Source organism: Trichosurus vulpecula, chromosome 8, assembly GCF_011100635.1.
Source record: "Trichosurus vulpecula isolate mTriVul1 chromosome 8, mTriVul1.pri, whole genome shotgun sequence".
Taxonomy (NCBI): Eukaryota; Metazoa; Chordata; class Mammalia; order Diprotodontia; family Phalangeridae; genus Trichosurus; species Trichosurus vulpecula.
Genome location: NC_050580.1, coordinates 163,474,939 through 163,498,444, shown reverse-complemented (window position 1 = coordinate 163,498,444; position 23,506 = coordinate 163,474,939). Strand labels below are relative to the sequence as shown.

General features: G+C 40.7%; 1 protein-coding gene across 1 annotated transcript in view; it reads right to left on the bottom strand.

Moving 5' to 3' along the window:
* The window catches only part of PRTG (protogenin), a 147,427-nt gene that overhangs the window by 52,503 nt on the left and 71,418 nt on the right, over positions 1-23,506 (bottom strand). Inside the window, exons 10-11 of the mRNA XM_036736843.1 lie at positions 17,652-17,957; positions 15,337-15,525 (exon numbers count right to left, since the gene is read on the bottom strand). Coding sequence (XP_036592738.1) covers positions 15,337-15,525; positions 17,652-17,957 — 495 coding nt within the window. The remainder of the gene's footprint in view (positions 1-15,336; positions 15,526-17,651; positions 17,958-23,506) is intronic.

Below are 23,506 nucleotides of genomic sequence, written 5' to 3'. Positions count from 1 at the left end.
CTAGAACGGCAGAACCCACAAAACAGCAGAGGGAAGCAGGGCTCCAGCCCAGGACAGCCTGGATGGTCTCTGGGTAAGGTCTATCCCACACGGAGCTCAGAGCTGGGAGCTGGGAGCTGGGAACGGAGTGGAGCAGAGCCCAGCCTGAGCGGCGTGGACCATCCAGAACAGAAGCCGGGCGGAGGGGGCCCTAGCGCCCTGATTCAGTGAGCTGCGGCAGCTACGAGACTTCTCAACCCACAAACACCAAAGACTGCAGAGAAGGTTAGTGGGAAAAGCTGCGGGAGTGGAAGGAGTTCGCGGTTCGGCTTCCAGCCCCAGGGGCAGCGGAGGTGGGGCAGCTACAGTTGTTACTTCCGGCTCCAGGCCCACCTGGTGGGAGGAATTAAGTGGCGGATCAGAGCAGGGGTGCACAGCCTGCTGAAGATATAAGCCCAGTTTGGGTTGGGGGTTCCTGGGGAAGGAGCAGTGCTGGTGTGGCAGAGCTGGCACCTCCCCCCCAAACGTGGAACATAGAACTCTGTAATCTACAAGCAGTCATACCCCACTGAAAAACTCAAGGGTCAAGTTAGTTGGCTGGGAATATGGCCAGGCAGCGAAAACGCACCGAGATTCAGTCTCAGACTTTGCATTCTTTCTTTGCTGACAAAGAAGACCAAAACATACAGACACAAGAAATTAATAAAGTCAAAGAGCCTACAACAGAAACCTCCAAGAAAAACAGGAACTGGTCCCAGGCCATGGAAGAGCTCAAAAAGGAGTCTGAAAAGCAAGTTAGAGAAGTAGAGGAAAAATTGGGAAGAGAAATGAGAAGGTTGCGAGAAAACCATGAAAAACAAGTCAATGACTTTCTAAGGGAGACCCAAAAAAATACTGAAAAATACACTGAAGAAAACAACACCTTAAAAAACAGACTAACTCAAATGGCAAAAGAGCTCCAAAAAAGCCAATGAGGAGAAGAATGCCTTGAAAGGCAGAATTAGCCAAATGGAAAAGGAGGTCCAAAAGACCACTGAAGAAAATACTACTTTAAAAATGAGATTGGAGCAAGTGGAAGCTAGTGACTTTATGAGAAATCAGGATATTATAAAACAGAACCAAAGGAATGAAAAAATGGAAGACAATGTGAAATATCTCTTTGGAAAAACCACTGACCTGGAAAATAGATCCAGGAGAGATAATTTAAAAATTATTGGACTACCTGAAAGCCATGATCAAAAAAAAGAGCCTAGATACCATCTTTCAAGAAATTATCAAGGAGAACTGCCCTGATATTCTAGAGCCACAGGGCAAAATAGAAATTGAAAGAATCCACAAATCGCCTCCTCAAATAGATCCCAAAAAGAAATCTCCTAGGAATATTGTCACCAAATTCCAGAGCTCCCAGATCAAGGAGAAAATACTGCAAGCAGCCAGAAAGAAACAATTTGAGTATTGTGGAAACCCAATCAGAATAACCCAAGATCTGGCAGCTTCTACATTAAGAGATCGAAGGGCTTGGAATGCGATATTCCGGAGGTCAATGGAGCTAGGATTAAAACCCAGAATCACCTACCCAGCAAAACTGAGTATTATGTCCCAAGGCAAAATATGGATTTTCAATAAAATAGAGGACTTTCAAGCTTTCTCAGTGAAAAGACCAGAACTGAATAGAAAATTTGACTTTCAAACACAAGAATCAAGAGAAGCATGAAAAGGTAATCAAGAAACGGAAATTGCAAGGGACTTACTAAAGTTGAACTGTTTTGTTTACATTCCTACATGGAAAGATGATGTGTATGATTCATGAGACCTCAGTATTAGGATAGTTGAAGGGAATATGCACATATATATATATATATATATATATATATATATATATATATGTTTATGTATATATATAAGTGAATGTGTATGTATGTATGTATCTATGTGTATATGTATGCATGTGTATATATATATGTGTGTGTTTTATATATATATATATATGTAAAAGAGAGAGAGCAGACACAGGGTGAGTTGAAGATGAAGGGAAGATATCTAAAAGAAATAAAATGAAATTAAGGGATGAGAGAGCAACATACTGAGAGAGGGAGATAGGGAGAGATAGAACGGGGTAAATTATCTCACATAAAAGTGGCAAGAAAAAGCAGTTCTGTGGGAGGAGGGGAGAGGGCAGGTGAGGGGGGAATGAGTGAACCTTGCTCTCATCAGATTTGGCCTGAGGAGGGAAAACCATACATACTCAGCTGGGTATCTTACCCCACAGGAAAGAAGAGGGAGGAAGATAAAAAAAAATAAAAGGGGGGGGATGATGGAGGGGAGGGCAAATGGGGGTGGAGGTAATCAAAACAAACACTTTGGAAAGGGGACAGGGTCAAGGGAGAAAATTCAATAAAGCGGGATGGGTTGGGAAGGAACAAAATGTAGTTAGCCTTTCACAACATGAGTATTGTGGAAGGGTTATACATAATGATACATGCGTGGCCTAGGTTGAAGTGCTTGACTTCTTAGGGAGGGTGGGTGGGAAGGGAAGAAGGGAGAGAATTTGGAATTCAAAGTTTTAAAAACAGATGTTCAAAAACAAAAAAAAAAGTTTTTGCATGCAACTAAAAAATAAGATACACAGGCAATGGGGCGTAGAAATTTATCTTGCCCTACAAGAAAGGAAGGGAAAAGGGGATGAGAGGGGAGGGGGGTGATAGAGGGGAGGGCTGACTGGGGAACAGGGCAACCAGAATATATGCCATCTTGGAGTGCGGGGGAGGGTAGAAATGGGGAGAAAATTTGTAATTCAAACTGTTGTGAAAATCAATGCTGAAAACCAAATATGTTAAATATATTTAAATTAAAAAAAAAAGTGAAGGCTGTCCACAGTCTGGTGGCCATGTACCTTTCTAGTCTTTTTTTTCCATACTGCTCCCCTTCATGAAATTATGTTCTAGCCAAACTAGAAAGCCCAGCTGTTTTCTGAATGTGAGACCCTCACCTCCTTCCTGCTGCGCTGGCAAGTCTCTCATGCCTTAAACCCACGCCTCCCTCCCTCCTCTAAACTTTTACAAATTCTTGTCTGCCCCTCAAAGCTCAGTCAGGTACCATTTCCTTTATGAAGCGCCCTCCTCAGGTGTTAATTAGTGCTCTTCCTTCTTTAATTTTCCCCATACCTGATTTATACGTGATGTATACAACCAGCAGAACATACAGTTCTTAAAGGAATCAACTGTTTTGTCATCAGAGACCCAGTACCTTGCTAGTAGCCACTTAATTAAAAAAAATATTAATCGCTGAAACCTAAAACCATATATACATGTATTATGTATATATATGTACTTAAAATTGTCATCGCAAATGTAAAAAGGAACATCAACATGTCTCTCATAGTTTGTTAATGACTGAACTATGTTATAATATGTCTTTTTAAAATACTCATTTTTTAAAGGTTATAAGGCTAGATAAAAGCCTCGCTGGGGCTGATAAGACTTGGTAGGGACCTAAAATAACTTCCGTTGATAAAAAAAATAGCTGATACATATTAGGTTTATCATTTACAAAATTATTTACAGGAATTATCTCATTTGATCCTTACAACAGTTTTATGAGGAAGGCCATAATAGTAGTAGTACTATCATCATTTTACAGCTACTAAGTAAAACTCATGGAATTTAGATTTGGAAGCGAATTCAGAAGCCATTTAGTCAACGAGGAATTCTTAGCCTGGGGTCCATGGACATCCCCCTCCTCCCCATGGAGAGGTGGATGGATTTCAGGGGGTCTGTGAACTTACTTGTATAAGGAAGTAATTACATCTTTATTCTTCACTAATCTCTGAGATTTAATGTTTCCCTCAGTTATGAAGGTAGGTAATCAGACATTATTCTGAGAAGGGGTCCACAGGCTTCACCAGATTATCAAAGGGATTCATAATACAAAAAAAGAAGCCTGACTATGACCTACCTGGCAAGTCACTGTCCAGCCTCTGCCCCAAGACCTCCAGTGAGGTGGAAGGTAGCACCAACCACTTCACTTTTTGACAGCTGTTACAAAGTTTCCCCTCAACATCAAGTCTAATTTGTTTCTTTGCAACTTTTGCCCATTTACGCTTTCTGGTATTAAATAGAATTGCCCAAATCCCTCACCCATGTGACAGTCCTTGAAATACTTGAACACGGCTTCATTGTCCCCTGATCATTCTCTCTTCTAAGTGGACTATCCCTAGGTTTCTTCCCTCTGTCCTTAAGTGATATGAAATCAGGGCCCTTCACAACCCAACTTTCAATATCCTAAATTATGGCATCCATAACTGAATATAATATTCCAGAAATAGCACGACCAGAGAAGAGAACAGTGGAACTTTCACCTCCTTTTTCCTGGAAAATACCTTTTGCAATGCAGACCAAGACTTCATTATTTTTTTATTATTATTATTATTTGGCTGCCACATCACACAGCTGACTCCTGGAGAAGGGGAGGGGAAAGGGACCATGTGCCAGGCTTTATGCAAAGCTCTTTTTTTCCTCTTTTAAACAGATATTTTCTCATTTGATACTCCCAACCATGTGAGGTAGTTGCCATTATTAGGTTCATAATACAGGTGACGAAAATGAGGCAAACTGCAAGGGTAAATACTTTCTGAGGGTCACACAGCTAGTAAATGTCCAGGTCACATGTGAACTCAGGCCTTCCTGATGCCACCAGCTGCCTTTTCTATTGAGTGATCAGTCCACTAAAACTCCCTAGATCTTTCTCAAGCAAAACTTTTTCAGTCTCCAGCCACTGTCCAGGTGGGCTACCTCTGTAAATGTGGGCCCTGCTCTCCTCACCACCACCAACACTGGTCAAATCAGCAAGGTGCCCCGAGGGAAAGACAGGAGTCATGTGCCAGGTGGGCCAAACCACCGTCACCACCTCAGCCACAACTTACTCCTCTGACTAGGATGGAGGTAGCCTAGTACTTTATGCCCAACAGCCCTGCAAATAGCACCATCCCCCAGGTGACTTCCAGCTTGACCCTGGCAGCAATGGTCCAAGCGACCAACTCCTGCAGAGACACAATCTAGTGATTGCTTCCCAGGCCACCAGCCCTGCTTCCAGCCCCGCCCCCACAGCCATCCCTTGGAGAAGCAACCCTGCAGAGATATGACCTGGCAACTTCCTCCAGAGCACAGTTCAGCTACACAAGATCTGGAAAAGAGAGTTTTCACCCCCAAAGTGTTTGGAACCAACAGATTACTCAGTATCAAAAATGAATATAGATTTATCAATGAAAATGACATGAAATAAGCCGTTTTGTTTCAAACTAAGGACCACTGGGCCTTTATATCAGCCCTGAACCTGAACATTCCTATAAATGTTTTGTCTTCCCCATAGGAGATTACAAGCTCTTTGAAAGCTATGACCATCTTATTTTCCTATATGTATCTCTAGAGCTCAGCATATTGCTTTGTACATAATAAACACTTGATAAATTCTTTTTCATTCATTCATCATTGAATGCTGAATTGCTGATTTCTGAAGTGTAAAATATGCTCACATTGAAAATTTAACAATCTGCTCTTGTAAAGTTGAATTTTTGAACCCAAATGTAAAACTTTTTACATTTTTCACAACTGATTTTCATCATATTGAGTCAACTTAATGCTCTAGGCTTGCTCCAGTATCTTTTCTGGTCCTGACAGTCTTCTAGGGCAGGGCTGTCCAACCTTAGGTTATCTTAGGGCCACATTAAAATAAAATAATTATCTGAGGGCCACACCCAGAATAAAAAATACAGTACACTAATAGAAAGTGGGGGAGTGCACGTCATCAATACGATAGGCAAAGGGGCGAAGCGGGAAAGCAAACACAAAACAACAAAGTGACAACACAGCAGTATAAAGGTAGGTGCATACTGACTAGTCTGCATCGTACAGACAGAATGTATCCCACAGATCGACTGAAAATTCCATGCAATATGTTCCATCTGTAATACTGCTTAAAAACACCAAAAAAAATTAGCATCAATGAGATTGTTTATTAGTGATGGAGTTAAAAAATCTAGTACGCATTCCATGCAAATTATTACTTTATTTTTTCGCTCGTGAAAATTAAAACCCACAGTCGGGCCGCATAAAATTACACTGCAGGCTGCATGTGGCCCACGGGCTGTATTTTGGACAGCCCTGATCTAGGGTATGGAGCTATTCCTCTTCTGTTTGTATCACTGGCCAATTTTGATTGCCTTAAATGCACTGATAAAAAAATGTTAAAATTTAGGAAGCCAAACACAGATCTCTGAGTATACTACCAGAGATTGTGAAGTGGCAGAGCTGAAATTCGCTCTTTCAACTCTGCCATACAGCTGCCCATGAATAATGGATGCCAAAAACTGCAAATAATTGGATAGCTAGAGAAATAGGTATTCTAACAGCTAACTGGATTTCCTGTTTACCTCAAAGTTAACCAGAAAACTCTTTCTTGTTTTAATGTTATGGCCAATGTAAAGAAAACACCTCATGAACAGGGCTTGGCCTCACACATCTCTTCCCCACAGAAAATATTACAGTTGTCTTACACTCAGAAGATATTTAATAAAATTTGATGAATGAAAATAATTTGTAAATCAGTTGACTTTCTTACTAGGAATCTAGAAATGTTTGTATTAATGAAGATGATGGATTTATAGTTGCCTACTTATCAGATATTTTATTATCTAAGGTAGAAATATGATAGAAAACAAAGGGATACATTTCAGGACATCAGAGAAGGGGACTGTGTTGAATAAAAAAGTTATTTTTAGATTGCCATTCAAATGTTTTGGTCAAGCTGAATTTGTACATTTTAAATGGGTATATTTAGGGATTTGCTGAAGTCAGTACAAAATAGCTTACAAGAACAGATTGTTAAATTTTCAATGTGAGCATTTACACTTCAGAAATCGGCAAATACTGTGAGTTAGAGCTTGATTTATTGTCTAGACTTAAGAAAGCGATTGGGAAAATATTAATAATGAAATTAAACTTAAAGGTATGTCCAGAGTACATTTTTTTTAATAACAGAAAGCTGGCTGTTTAAAATTTACCAATACATCACTGGTAATATTCCACTTAAAATTCCATTTACTGAATAAGTAAAATGAGTTCCTGTTGAGACTCTTTTATGATATAGTATAAGGTCTTATTTTTAATGTAATTAAAAACACAGTGAAAGCAAGTATTCAGCATTCAAGGCACAAACAGGATTCCTTTAACCTACTGGCCTCTGGTCACATCATTCTCTGTTAACCAGGGGGCAACTGCCAGATGCTATGACTAGAAATGGTCACAGATGGTCAGTTGTCCAGTTAACACAGCACACTGCTTTCCCCATATCTTCTTAAAATTGTGAGGATATATGCTGCCGATGAAAAAAAAACCTGACGATGGTCAAGAGGTCATTTGACCTAGTTAAGACCTCAGGTCAATTCAGCCAAAGTGAAATTCTCCCTGAAAATAAAGCTAAATTCTTTTCATGCGTTAAAAATAAAAAGATAGTTCTTATATCATAATTTTCAGGAAATACTAAATCCTTAAATAGGAAGAAATATATCCCTATGAACCTCATGATAGGCAGAATTCTACTTATAATAATAAATAATAATAATAATAATAAAAGAAGACTTATTTTTGTTGTTGTTCAGTTGTTTCAGTTCTGTCCAATTCTTTGTGACCCCATCTGGGGTTTTCGTGGCAAAGATACTAAAGTGGTTTGCCATTTCCTTTTCCAGCTCATTTTACATAATGAGGAAACTGAGGCAAACAGGGTTAAAGTGACTTGCCTGGGGTCACACAGCATTTGAACTCATGTCTTCCTGACTCTAGGCCCAGCACTCTATCCACCACAACACCTAGCTGCCCAAGAAGACTCACATAGTGCTTTAAAATTTACAAAGCATTTTACACATGCATTGTCTCATTTGGTTTTCATAATAACCTTATGAGGTAGTCATTGTTATCCCCATTCTACAGATAAGGAAACCAAGATTTAGAAAGGTAAGACACTCAGTTGTGATAACAAAGCTAGTACATGTTGCAGGGAACTGGAAGGAGAAGGGAAGTATCCATCTAAATCCTACTCATTCTTCAAAGCCCAATTCAAGATCCACTTCCACGAAATCTTCCCTGACTACTAGGAATCACACAGAGAATATCAGAATTTTGGAGCTGGAAGGGAAATACCCTCTGCCCCTGCAGGAGACCTCTCCCTCTGATTGGAGGGCTCCTCCCATCTCATCACTTCTCACCTGCTTGCCCTCCTCTGTACCTCTACATAATGCCAGCCGCCACCAACCCAGGCAGAGTTATCTTCCTTTTTTTCCTTTCAACCCCCACTCTGGTCTTTTTAGTTCCCCTTTATAGGTTGTGTTCTCCATCAGGATGGAAGCTCCTGAAGGAGTTCCCCTTTCTATTTTGCTTGTGTTTTTATCTCCAGAATTTTGTACAGTGCCTGGCATACAGTAAAGGCTTAACAAATGCTTATTGAACAACTGACTGACATTTAGTTCGACTCAAGTCAACAAGCATTTATTAAGCATCTTCCATGTTGACAAGCACTGTACTAAATGCTAAGGACGGAAGGAAAGGCAAAAGACAATCCCTGCTCCCAAGGAACTTGTGATCTTGGTGGGGAGACAACATAAACAACCATGCACAAATGAGCTATGTAAAGGATAAACTGTAGATAATCTCAGAAGGAAAGCACTCTCATTAAGGGAGAAAGGGAAATGCTTTTTGAAGGTGGGATGTTAACTGAGATTTGAAGGAAGCCAGAGAGGCCAGGGGATGGAGGTGAGGACATGGGGGAAATGGGGGGACAACCAGTGAAAAGGCACCGAGTGTGGAGATGGAGTGTCTTAGGTGAAGAACAGCAAGGGAAGCCAGCGTCACTGGATCCTAGTGTATGTAGAGGGGAATAAAGTATAAGAAGACCGGAATGGTAGGAAGAGACCAGGTTAGGAAAACCTTTAAAAGCCAAAGAGAGGCCATGCTACCACATCATACAGTCAGCATTTACACAGCACTTAAAACTTTTCACAGTATGATTTGCCCAGGGTCACACAGTAAGAGTCAGGAGCAGGATTCAGTCACTTTCTGGACTCAAGTCCAATACTTTGGGTCACTCCACTCCTCCCAGGACAGCTATCTCTTTATTCCCACTAGGCTGCCTAATCACCTTCAATATTACCCATTAATAATCATCCAACCTCAGCATGAAAGCCTTCAAGGAGGGGGAACCCACTACCTTCAAACAGTAGCCCACTGTATTTTTGGATAATACTGTTAATGAATTTTTCCTGATATCAAGTTTACATTTGCTTCTTTGTAACTTCTACTCATTACTCTGGGTTCTGCCCTCTGGGGACAAATGGGACAGGTTAACATGGCATTCCTTTAAATACCCAAATATAGCTATCATAAGCTCTCTGAGTTTTCTCTAGGTTAGAGTGTCATTCCTTCAGCCTATCCCATGGCAAAGACTCAATGTCCTTTCCATTTTGATTGCTTTATTGCTTACCAATGTTTTCCCAAACTATGGCTCAGAGAATTAAATACAATTCTCTCTAACAGAGGTCTGATCAGAGCAATGAGACCGCTGATCAATCAGCAAGCACTTAATAAACTGTGTGTGTGCCAGGCACTTTGCTAAATTCAGCAGATATAAAGGAAAGCAGTCTCTGCCTTCAAAAAGCTCACATTATAATGGGGGAGACAATATATACACATATAATTTATACAAAATGAGGACATGGTAGTTTTGTGGTATACTAGCAGGTAAGGAGGCAGTTATATGGTGCAGGGGATAGAGCACCAGGCCTGGAGTCAAGAAGACTCATCTTCCTTAGTTCAAATCTGGCCTCAGACACTTCCCAGATGTGTGGCCTTTGGCAAATCACCTAACCCTGTTTGCCTCAATTTCGTCATCTATAAAATATGTTGGAGAAGGAAATAGCAAACCACTCCAGAATCTTTGCCAAGAAAACCCCAAATGGAGCCCCAAAGAGTCAGACAGGATTGAAATGACTGAACAACAACAAAAAGCTGAGGGGATTAGGAAAGACTTCATGAAGAAGATGATGCCTGAGCTGGGTCTAAAAGGTAATCATGAGTATTGAGAACATTATCTTAATATTCCCTCTACCCTAATGGAGAGTCTAAGAGGTAGAAAGAGAGTACTGCAGGCATTGGGGATAGCCAGCAGAAAGGCATGGGCACCAGGTGTGCAGAACCACAAACAGACCAGTATGAGATTGCAGAGAGCATGGAGAGGAGTAATATGTAAAAAGACTGAAAAGGTGGGAAGGGCTAGGCTGTAAAGATATTTAAATGTGAAGAGACATTCACATTAGATCCTAGAGGTAACACAGGGAGCCACTGGAGTTTGACATGGGTGACACGCTCACACCTTCACTTCAGTAAAATCACTTTGGCAACCATGTAGAAGACAGATTGGAGTGGGGAAAGGTTTCAAGTCAGAAGACTAAATAGGAGGTTGTTGCAATAGTCCAGGCAAGAGGTGATGAGGGCCTGACATGGGGTGGTGGTTGTGTAAGTGGAGAGAAGGGGAGGTATGCAACACACGTTGTGAAGACTGAAAAATGGCAAGATTTGGCAGCTGATTGGCTACGTGGGATGAATGAGAGTGAAGAGTCAAGGACAACACCCAGGTTGCAATCCTGGAAAACAGGGATAATGGTGGTGTCCTTGACAGTAATATTCAGGAAATTTAACCTCTCTTAGTTAAGCCTAAGACTGCAAAGCCTTTTTGGCTTCCACATCATGCTACTTACTCTCACTGAGCTTGTAGTCCCCTAAAAGACAAGAGATTTTCAGGCAAACTGTTGTCTCACTCTCTTATACCTGGGACAATTTTTTTTGTTTTGTTTTTGGTCCCAATTATAAAACAATTTAGTACAGTGGAAAGAGCATTTATACCTGTGACATTTGCACTAGGGCTTGAATCCTACCTCTGACTTTTTTTTTTTCACCTGTGAGACCCGGGCAAATTCCTGGACCTGTTTCTTCATTTATGAAATAGAATGCTTCTGAAGTACTTTCCAGTCCTAAGTCTATGATGCATCCCCACTGAATTTCAGCTTATTAGATTCTGTCCAATATCTTAGACTGTCAGAATCTTTCTGGATCATGACTGACATTCTGGGTGTTGGTTATCCCTTGCAGCTTTGTGTCAAATGCAAATACGAAGAGCATGCTACCTATGCTTTTGTTCAAATCACTGATAAAAATGTTAAATAGCTCAAGGTCAACCATAGATCCCTGGGGCATTCTACCTTAGAGACCCTGACAAGTTGAGATCCACCCATTAATAACAACTCTTTGAGTCTTAACCAGTTCCAAATCCATCTAGTTGTACTATAGTCTAGCTCACATCTTTCCATTTTTTCATAAGAATAGAATGAGATAATGTATCAAATACTTTGCAAAACACAGATAAATTATATATCATTCCCTTGACCTACATGCTCAATAACCTTGTAGCATGCATGCTATGTTTTTATTTTTTATTATTTTATTTACTATTATTTATTATTTTTCCTTGTTTTCAAATTCTGTACAAATCTTTTTAAAAACTAAGTTATACAGCAAATTCTTTGTGCATCTCCTAGAATTTCATTCTTGAAAGCTTTCTATCCTTCCTAGTCTGTCTACTCCTGTAGAATGCTAAGTCAATGGGATCCTACCTCTCAGCCTTTAACAAATTCTAGAGTACAGACTAGATCATATTCAGCTTTCATCCCCTTTTCTATTACAAACTTTAGGAGAAAGTGTTCCCCCTCACCTACCTAAAGATCACATCATTTCCACCTCAGCAACCATTTTCTATCTGTTAATGAGAATTAGATACAGATCTAAATTTCCCATTGGGGAGGTTCTTCCACCTTTTTAAAAGATGAAATTATTAAGGTATGTCAAAGAGTTTGTTAGTATCTCTGCTTGGACCAAAGGAGGTTCAGCAAATATCTGGATAATTAAAGTCCCCTATCACTACACTATCACATTTCTGTGCTGGGCTTATGGATTATCTGTCTCCTGAAATCTGATTCTTCTTTTTACATGACTGGTAGCATATTTAAAAAACAAAATTACTTGTTTTTCCCCTCACTTACCTTAATCCAAATGTTTTCTATCTTGCTTCCTCCCTCTGATTACTGGATTTCCTTGTATAACCTTCTTAATACACAATGTTACTCCCATCCTAACTCCCTTTTACCTATTCTATTTCTTTTGAATAAGATATACCCACCCAGAACCCAATCATGGGTTTTGTCCCAAGTCTCAGTGATACTCATGAAGTCAAATTTGCCTCACTGTATTTGTCTTTGGTTTATCTTGTTTTGCTGCCTACTTCTGTCCTTCGTATACAGACATTTGAGGCCACAGATTTTACTACTGGCTTTCTTTAATTTTGCCTCCTGTGAACTTCTAGGTGCTTTTTAACTGGTATTTTTCTTCTTTTTCCCTCACTCAACTCTCCCATCTCACTTCTGCATCTGAAATCTTCAGAACTTTTGTTCTAGATCGCACAATATTACATTTTGTTCCATGGGATTTTATATGTTTGTTTCAGTTTCACAAATATTAGTTGGGACTTCTCAGAAAGATGGTAAGCCCACTGAAGGCAACTTACATTTCTTTTAAGCTATTACTTACTTATTTGGAAGAATCAGTTCTAAGGAGGAACAGGTAAAGAACATAATGATAGAATAGGTAGACAGAAGCCAGAATGGATAAACTGATAATGGAGAGTAAGGACCAGTAGTACTGATAGGAGGAGGGAATAGTGCGTTAAGTAGCTAGGTATATAGTTCCAAAGGTATGTCAGGGAGTTATGAAATGCCTTGATGCCTCAGCGAATTTCTAAACTCATGAAATCATTCTTCTTTGACATAATGATGTAACATACTGGAATATATCTGAAAGCAGCTATTTTTTGAGCAATGATGCTGAGAATCATTTATATTCTTCAATATTCCTATTTAGAATATGAAAAACATTTTTTTGTTCTACATGTTTCAACAGTTTGTTCAGTTTAACATCTCCCTTCTTGTTTATCTGTTAGATCTATTCAGCCGAGAGAGAAACATTCAAGTTTCCTACAATTATTCTTATTAGCTATGCTTTTCTGCAATCTAGTTAACTTTTCCTTTTGAATTTAGATGCTATGCCATTTGTTGCATAGGTTTAATTTTGATGTTGATTCTAAGCGTAACGTAGTTTCCGTTTTTCTTTCTTGATATCATGAATTTTTATTTTTCCTTTGTCTCATAGCATGATTACAACTCCCGCTTTGAAAAAAAAAATTGCCTGAAACAAGGTAAATTTTGTTTCAGACTCTCATATCCAGTCAATGTGTCTTTACTTTTAGATGCTTTTCTTACATACCAGATATTGTTGTTTTATTTTTCTTACCCAATCTTGTCATTCTCTTTCATTTTAACAGACAGTATAATCTAGTTACATTTAAAGTTTTGATGCTCAGGCTTGCATTTTCCTTTACTTGTTTCTTTGGTATTTATTTTTACCCACCTCTTCATTTAGGTTAGTACTTTGTCCCAGCAATTAGGTTTGCTCATGTTATTCTGACACTAGTGTATTCCCAGAGGCTCTCCCTTTCATTTCCTCTAAGTTTACCCGTTCTATCCAAAGTTTTTGAATTTACTTAAGTTGTTCATTTCCTTCCTTATATTTATCTATTTATCCCTCTTTTTTGTCCACTTTTTTTCTGCACAGATCTATTAATCATTCAAAATTCTCCCCTACTCTCTTACTTTAGTAGCTTTCCTTAACCGTGTTTCTTCCTAAGAAGTTTTCCTTTGCTTTGTCATCCTCATTACTTCTCTTCCTTTCTAATCTATTCCTGACTTTTTTTTTTCGGATTTGTCATTCTGAGTTTCTGACTGACTTGTGTGTTGGTAAGCAAAATGGGCTAATCTTAGCCCTTAGTTCAACCAAGTGCCCTTGAAGAGTTTGGCTTTTGTTTCCTTTCAGTATATTTCATTGAGTCTTACCAGGTGCTAAGCCCTAGGCCCAAACCCCTATTAGGTGTAAAACCTATGTGGGTGTGGATTGGTAACTAAGGTGGGGCCCAAGGTGGGGCTAACTCAGGGGAGGGCCTAGTTTACACATGAGTTTGAGTGACATGTCTGGGACAGCAGAGGCTTTTAGACCACGTGGGTTTAAGTCACCTCTTTCTGACATGTGTGACTCACCCCTGACCCTGAAAAAGATATAAAACCAGGGGTTGGCTTTCTCTTCTTTGGAGCTCTTACCCACAGCAGTGGTGGCATGAGTGACTCTGGGCCAGCCCACGTTATGAGTTGGTAACTATGAATCTGTATTTGGTCTGTCTGTCGATGTTTGGAATTTGTAACCCAGATACTGGGACTTTGTTAAACTCTGGTAACTATGTATTGGGATTTGAATCAGACAAGGTCTGTCTGTCCATGTTTGTACTTTGTTTGTATTTTGCTCTGAAGTTCAGGGTGCTGGTTTTTTCCCCTGAACTGAGTGAATGATATTTGTATGCTGAATTAAAGTAAGCTTGTCAACCCCTTAATGTTGCTTTCCTTACTAAAGCAGATCAAAAGAACTTGTGCTTTTGCAGCATGTTGGCAGCTTTCTGGGTGCTGGTTGTTGGTGGATCTTACACCCCCACAGAAGCTGCTAGCTGGATTGTTGAAACAACTTGTTCCTTCTTTATTTTTTCATTGTCTGTTATAGAGGTAAAGCTTTGGATATACCAGATTTGTGTTCTCTCTTTTATCCATTTTCTATGTTAAAATTGAAATTCTTGCCCTATTTCTTGTTCGCTGTGCTTTGTTCTTAGAAATATTCATTTAACAGGGAAATGTGTGGTAGAAGCCATTCTTTGTCTCATATTGTAAGGCCCAGTTCTACCTCCCGCTTTTTACTGTAATCCATCTCTCACCCTCAGACCACGTTATCTTATCTTTGGTTGTATGCTCCTCCTGCAACTCTAGGTGCTAGCTGCTTGGGGTGCTCTTAAACAAAAAAACTGTTGATCATCTTCAAGTCAATTCACATTTCTATCCCAAATTTTTGTTTCACTCACCCAAAATATAATTAAGCAGGATTAAGCTACTGCTCTACAGTCAGAGGAAAGGTAAGGAGACAAAATGAGTAACTGAAATTTTGGAAAGCTTCCAACAACACAAAACCCTGTTTTGTTACAAGCAATAGTGTGGTTTGGCGCGCATTTTCAATTCTTCTCCTGTTTGTTACTACATCTGTTTCTCCTATCTTAAATGCAATTTCTTTGTTCTACTTAGCCAGGAAAAAAGAAAGAACCAAGTTATGTACTCACCTAAACCACTAATAGTATGAAGAAAGTCACTAGCATCCAAAAGAATTGGTCCATTCTCCTGTTGCCCTTCCTCTTTGTAGTATAACTTGTAACCCTGAACAGTTGCTGTGTCTTCGGAGTCTTGTTGCCACCTCACTGTAATGGTGGTACAATTCAGAGGCTCCAAACGTAACTCTGGAGACTTTGGGGCTAGATATTTAAAAACAAAAATAAGAACAGAACATAAAAAAATATAACCAGGTAAGAAAAACTTGATATCTATAAAAGTATTAAGTTTCAGGCTGTGTTTACAGAGACATATAATCAAGGCCTAAGGACATATGGTAATGCTGCTGCAATTGTAGAAGATTTGAGTGTTCTTTTCTCAATGATGGACAGATCTAAAAAATAAAAAGGAAAGTACCAAATTCAACAAACTATTGGAAAATCTAGAGCCAAAAAATGAATTTCATCTTCTTGATGAAACATTGAAGGAAATAAATGTTTTTCAGCACCATTCCTCCCCTCTCCCCAAAATTTAGCTGCCTAAAATGTGTTACCAACCAATGGTTGATGACACCACATCTGGAAGGTGGTATTCACTTCTGGGAACTCCATTTTAGGAATAATAATGATTAAGCTAGAGGTGTCCAAAAGAGGGCAACCAGGACGTTGAAGGGCCTGAAGATCATACATGTCATATAAAACTAAATTGAAAGAGCTCAAATTATTTAGGTAAAAGATGAGAATTCCTATTTTTCAGTAATTAAAGGACTAGCATAGAGAAGAGAGACTAAATTTGTTCTGCTTATCCCCACTCAGAAAACCAAGACCAGTGCATGGAAGTTACAGAAAGGCCTATTTAGGGTTAGAGGGAAAACCAAATCAAACCAAACAAAACACTCTCTTTAACAATTAGAGATCTCTAACAGTGAAATGACTTGCCTCAGGAGTAAAAGAAGTTACCTGACTTAAAGTCTTAGAGGACATCAGAGAACAGGTTCTCTATCTCAAATGAGAGATAATATTTGTTAAGCATTTAGCACAGTGTCTGGCATAAAACAGGCACTTAATAAGTGTTCCCTCCTTCCCCCTAAACCTAAAGCTCTTTGTATCAGAGTGATCAGATTAAAAAAAAGCACCCAAAACCCAAAAACTCATACTCACAATAAAAAGTCATTAATTTGCAATTGGTGATAATTAATCCTGAATGAACACCCATGTTTGTACTATATATGAAGAAAGGATTTCCTATACAAATTAATAGTGTAAACAAGTAAAGGAGTTGGTTTTTTTTAAGCAACTCAACAGTTTCTATGCAAAAAGATGCTAATTATAAGTAGATGTCTTTTCTCTTGCAAATTCCCCCACTAAGGGGCTAATGATTTATAAGAGAGTCGGGGTTTTTTGCACTTTGTTGAACAAATTCTTGGACTTTTTTTTTTAAGCCAGGCTCTATTCTCTATAGCTCATTATTTACTACTATCGTCAATCTTTAAAAGAAATAAATCTCTGCTTCACCGAGACCCTCCCAAACAATAGCCATTCACTGGACATAATGATCTGCCATTTGGCTTTCCTGGTGCAGTCAAAATTTATAGTTACACAGTGAAATGTTTCTCAGAATTCCTGTATTTTGGAGACCAAAACTAGGGCAATGAAACAGGCATCGATGTTTCTTTATGTACTTGCTAGTACCTAGAAAAAAATTTGATTTTTTTTTTTGGTCTTTTCTATAGGGATAAAAAATAGTCACACACACAACAGAAGCCCCAGGCTACAAGCTTTGGGAAACTGAGATTGCTAAGAAAAGGAGTTATTACAAAGAGAAAAACTGTTAAAAGAAGGAAGGACAAAAAAAACCCACCAAAGCTTTTAAGAGAGAGGAGGAATCAAATGAAGAAAGCAGTGGGAAAAATAAAAGAATGGAAGAAAGGGGATAGAAAAGAGAACAAAATTTTGAAAAACACAGACTTACTGATATAAAAATGAGTTAGTTTTGGGCAGCTAGGTGGGGCAGTGAGTAGAGCACCCGCCCTGGAGTCAAGAGGACCTGTGTTCAAATGTGACCTCAGACACTTGACACACTAGCTGTGTGACCTTGAGCAAGTCACTTAACCCCAATTGCCCTGCCTTCCCCCCTTAAAACATTTTTTAAAAAATGAATTAATTTTTCTTCTAAATTTTAGAAGTTTGCACTGTGAAGCAAAATTCAATGAAGCCTGAAACAGAAATCTTCTAATTTCATATATAAAATCATTAGGCCGAAGCTTCTACTTCAGGAAATGAAATAAAAAGATTCCACCCCACCTCATAAGGAGTTTAAGAAAGTTTACCTTTCACACTTGTAGCTTTTGGCGTCCTATGTGAAGTCCACACTGATGCCTCTCCCAAACCCACTCTCGTTGCAGCAGTAATTCTCACCAGGTAGACACTATCAGGTTTCAGGCCCTCCAAGAGGTATTCATGAATGGTTCCTGGAAGTTCCAGAACTTGGATAGAGCTCTCTGTACTGATTCGAAAGGACACCCGATAAAGTATAACTTGGCCTCGCCGGTATTTGGCTGGGATTGGTAGCCAAGAGATGAGAATGTCTGTGGGGCTTCGACTTGTCAAACTAATTTCAGGAGGTCTTAAAGGAACTGTAAATATAAGAAAATGGGGCATCAATTTGGAATCAAATGTGTCAGTGAATATTCATTAAATCCACCTTATGCATACAGGAAAAATACCAGGTTTGTAATGGATCCATAATGAAGAGATATAATTCCTGCTAATATGGTTTACTAATAAACTAATACTTCTTCAATACTCCAAAGATTAGCAATTTAATTGGTGTATGACCTTTCTATAACAAAATAGATTGTAGACTCTCTGGGAGTCATAATGGCCAGAAGATTCATCACCCTGTGGTCAACTTTTTGATGACAAACTTAGCTAAGACGATCTTCAGAAGATAAGCCACTGGGCCTCAAATTCAGTTCAGACTGGCGGAAGAGGTAGCCTGAAATAAGCAGTGTAGAGTTTTAAATGTTAAAGTGAGAAATCATATTTTAATTTAGTGAGGATTCTTGAGAATAATAATGACCTGATCTCAAGTCAAACCTAAGCTTAAAGATATTTTTGGCATCTCTGTGGTAGATAGGTTGGAAAGGTGAAGGGTTTACCCCCCAATAATCCAGGCAGGAAGTGATGAGAGCCTGAATTAGGTGAGGTAGCCATCTGAGCAGAGACAAGGAAGTAGATACAAAAAAAATGTACAGTTAGAAGTGACTAGACTTGGCAAGTAATTGGATAATGACTATAAAAGAAAGGGAAAGGTTGGAGGATAACTCTAAGATTATAAACTTGGGTGACAAGAAAATGGCAGTGCCTCAGAAAAATAGGTTTGAAAGAAAGGTAATTTTAGTGGTAAAAGAAAGATTTATTTTTGATATATTGCATTTGAGATGCTTACGGAACACCGACGTCCAGAGAGAATTGCCCAGCAGGCATTAGGGCTAGATACATAAATGTGGGGGTCATCTGTACTGAAATGATCATTGAAATCACAGAAGTTGATGAGATCGCAAAGAAAGATAAGAAAAGAAGAATTAAGACAGAACCTTGGATAAATAACTAAGGTTAGGGAGTGGGACACAATTAACAATCTAGCAAAAGAAACTGAGGGAAAAAGAACCAGAAGAGAACAGTGATCCAAAAGAGAGAGGAGAGAGTAATTAAAAGGAAGGAGTGGTCAGCAGTGCCAAATGAGGTACAGAGAGGTCAAGAAGGATGGTAGAAAGACCATCATAAATAGCAATTAAGAGTTGTTATTATACTAAGTTTCTATCCCAAAGGAGATAAAAAACAAAAAAGGAAAAAGACCTATATATGTGGAAATATTTATAGCAGCTCTTTTCTGGGGATAAAGAATGGAAGTTGAGGGGATGTCTATCAGTTGGGGAAATGGCTGAACAAGTTGTTGTATGCGACTGTGATGGAATACTATTATACTATAAGAAATAATGAGCAGGATGCTCTCAGAAAAATGTGGAAAGACATGCATGAGCTGATGCAAAGTGAAATGTACCGTGTACAAAGTAACAGCAATGTTGTAAGATGATCAGACATGAATGACTTAGCTATTCTCAGCAGTACAATGATCCAATACAGCTCTGAAGGACTTATATGAAGAATGCTATCCACTCCTGAGAAAGAACTGTTGATGTCTGAATACAGATTGAAGCATACTTTTTTAAACTTTCTTTATTTTTTTGAGTTTTTTCCTTGTCTGTTTTCTTTCACAAAATGACTACTATGAATATGTTTTGCATGACTACACATATATAACATACATGGAATTGCTTGCCTTCTCAATGGCGGGGAGGAAGGGAGAGAATTGGGAACTCAACGTTTCAAAAACAAATGTTAAAAATTGTTTTTACATCTAAGTGGGAAAAAATAAAATACTAAATAAAAGCTAAAAAAAAGAGTTATGGTAGGCTGGATGCTCGGGTGACCAACAAGATGGAGGAGAAGGTATTTTCTTGTATCCTCATGACCTCTCAAACATCTCCAATATAGCAACCTTGTAAAGAGATAAAGCAATTTCATTTGTTTCCATGGACTAAAGACACCAGTCAAAAATAAGGTGAAATCTGATGAACTACCAAAAAACAAGGCTAAGCCCTAACACACTCATTCAGCATCCCCTTCCTCACTGGCCACTATTCTCTGACAAGGCTACATAAAGCTGACCCATGGGCATGATGAGGGCACAGTCTCTGGGAACCCCTTGAACCCTTGAACTCTCCTTGAATCTTGCCACTCGACCTGGCCTTGACCTGAGGCTATAACCATTAAGCCCAAATGCCTACCTTGCCCAGTCCTCTATTGTCCAGCTGTTTCCCACCCTTAATCCTGTTTCCCATCCTTAATCCTGATCAAAATATCTATACCCTAGCTTTGTTGCCCTAGACCCCTCCTCTGGTCACCCCAGACCACCCCTCAATCCCTCCCACAACCTTTGTGTATATAATCTCCATCTTGCCTCCATGAGGGTGGTCAGATCCAATCTAGCTCAGATTGGTCTGGCCCGCTTTCCTTACAGGCATCGCAAGGGGTGGGATGTCTTGGGGGCAGGCCTGTGTGGCTAACTCTTAATAAACTTTATCTTTTCCCTTGGCTGAGAAAGCTTGAGTCGAATTCTTTCGGCAGGACCCGGCGTGTCGGTACTTTGGGGTGTCGAGCACCTCTCACCCCAAACCCTCATCATTTATGGTTCCCTGAACTGGGAAGCACTGCTAATCTCAAGTTCTTCTCCAGCCAAGACTGAAGGTATGTGAGCCTCCCCCTCTCCCAATCCCTCTCCTCGCTCTCCAAACATTTTGGATGTGCTTCTCGGGCCTGACCTCAGCAGGTCCCAGTGGGTCGGACAGCTTGGTCCAGTGGTCTCAGTGAGTCGGACAGTCACACTGTCCTGGTCAACCTGACGCTCTCTGGTGGTTCTCGGTGGGTCGGACAGCTTGGTCCAGTGGTCTCAGTGAGTCGGACAGTCACACTGTCCTGGTCAACCTGACGCTCTCTGGTGGTTCTCGGTGGGTCGGACAGCTTGGTCCAGTGGTCTCAGTGAGTCGGACAGTCACACTGTCCTGGTCAACTCAACCTGACGCTATCAGGTGGTTCTCGGTCCAGTGGTCATGTCGAAGGACATGGACGGATGCCCCATCCGGAAGCATGTGCCAGATCCTTTCAATTGTTTCGGCGCTGGGAATTTGGGAAAGTTTCAGGTACCTTCTGTATATTTTGTTTTCTTGTTTTATTTTGTTTGTCTCCCAACAATTACTCCTAACTTCTCCTTTACTAAGGAGGAAGGAATTTCCAGCCGAAGGGACCCCACGCCCTGCCTCTACTGCAGGCCCTGCAACATCTATCACCATGGGCCCTATCCCCAAGGCAATCCCTACTCAAGTTCCAGTCTCGGGCCCTGCCCCCACGGCAATATCTCCTCCCCTAGCCCCTCTCTCTGAGGTAGCACCCACTTGGGTCTCTGGGGTATCTTCCCCTCTGACCTCTACCCCTCCTCAGGTACTAGCTGATCTCCCTTGCCAGCCAGATGCCCTGGCCTTGCAGTCTAATCTACCTCAGCCCCAAGCTCCAGGTCCCACAGCACCTTCAAGGCTTTTTCCCCTGAGGGAAATGCCTGCCTCCCCTGCTGGGACAAGGAGATTGCATGTTCCATTCTCCATTTCAGATCTCATCCAAATTAAAGAAAAACTGGGGAGATACTCAGAAGATCCCACTAAGTTTACTGAGGGTTTTAGGGATCTGTCCCTACAATTTGAACTTTCTTGGTGTGATTTGCATATCCTTTTCTCTACCTGTTGTACCACTGAGGAGAAGAGGAGAATATGGGAACACGCTCAAAAATTTGGGGACAGTTTGGCTAGCAATAACCCCATAAACTATCCCCCAGGAACAGCTGCTGTTCCAACTAGTGACCCAGGATGGCATTATCAAAGGAGTGAGGATAGAGAAAAGAGAGACCATATGGAAATTTGCCTGTTAGAAGGCCTAAGAACTGCATTTCAAAAGCAAATAAATTTTCAAAAAATTAGGGAGATTACTCAGGGAGAAAAAGAAAACCTTGTCCTTTTCCAAGCCCGGCTAGTAGAAGCTATTAAGAAGTATTCAAATTTGGATCCTGATTCTATTGAAGGGGCGGCAATACTTAACATGTATTTCATTAATCAGTCTGCCCCAGATATTAGGAGGAAACTGCAGAAATTGGCAATGGGACCCCAAACACCTCAGGCCCAATTACTGGAGACAGCATTCGGAGTGTTCAATAATAGAGACTTAGTCCAGGCAGAGGAAAAAGCCAGAGACAGAGAACATGCCCAATTCTTGGCGGCTGCCATGGCCAGGAGATTGCCGGAGGGTGCTTCTGGCAACTTTGGCAAAGGGGAAACCTGCTTTCGATGTCACAAGGAGGGTCACTGGTCTAAGGAGTGCCCCTCTAGGGCGCCCCCCTGGAAGAAGCCTCTAGGATCCACGCCTCCAGGACCATGCCCAGCATGTCCCCGAGGCTGGAAAAGTGGTAGAGCCTCCTCCCAGGACCCCGTCCTCCAGTACTCGGGAGGAGGGGAAAGCCTGGGGCTTGGCTGTTCTCCCACTTTCTCCACCTCTCTCGCGGAGCCTTGGGCAAAATCGAGGCAGAAGGTAAGGTTACCCACTTTATCACGGCTATGTTCTCTTACTTTAACTAGTGGCTTTGGCCCCACATGCCCCTCGACCTATCAGGTCATGGGCATCAAGGATCTGTTGTCTGAACACTCCTTCTCTGGCCCTGCCCCCTTTTGGGGAAGGGACCTGATGGTGAAATTGGGAAGCCAATTTTCTATAGTTAAACCTCATAACTCCCTTTTCCCCCTGTTTCCCAGACCTCCCCATGTTCCCCCAGAGGCGTGGGAGAGGGTTGAGCCAATTGTTTGGGATCAGGGAATTCCTGGGCAAGCTACTTCTGCCACCCCAGCCATAGTTTCCCTCCATTGCCTTCAATATCCAATTAAGCCCAAGGCTTGGGAGGGGCTGCAACCATTAATTGGCACTCAGGGCCCTGACTCACTCCCTCTAGAGTGGGGCCCCTACCCAGCACAAGCTTTTGGGACTTTGAAAACTAAACTGACCACCACTCCAGCGTTAGCCTTACCTAATCTAGAAAAACCTTTCACTCACTCTGCTGAAGGAAGGAGAGGACAGGCTTTGGAAATTCTAATCCAGTCCTTAGGATCTGACCCCTGTTTTCCAAAACAATTAGATTCTCTGGCTGCTACAGCCATTCCAATTGAGGAAGCTTTTAAGCCTCTAGCAGACCAGCCCCTAGAAGCTCTGCCTTGCCAGAGCACCCTGGAAGCAGGGGGCCACCAGTGCCTGGCTAACCACAGGCTCACCAAACATCAAACCTTGCTCTTAGATATCCCTGACCTAATTTGGATGTGCTACACACTCCTGAACCCCGAAGCAGAACAAGTGGTTAGGGGAGCTAGGTATGAAATAGTCATCTTTAATTCCCACCAGGGATATTGTCCTTTCTCTGTACTCCTGTAATGTCTGTTTTGTTGTTTGCTTAACTTCCTTGCCAGGTTTGTCTCCTCCAGTCTCCAAGCCATCAACTTCCAGATGACTGTGCACCCCTTGAACTGGACCC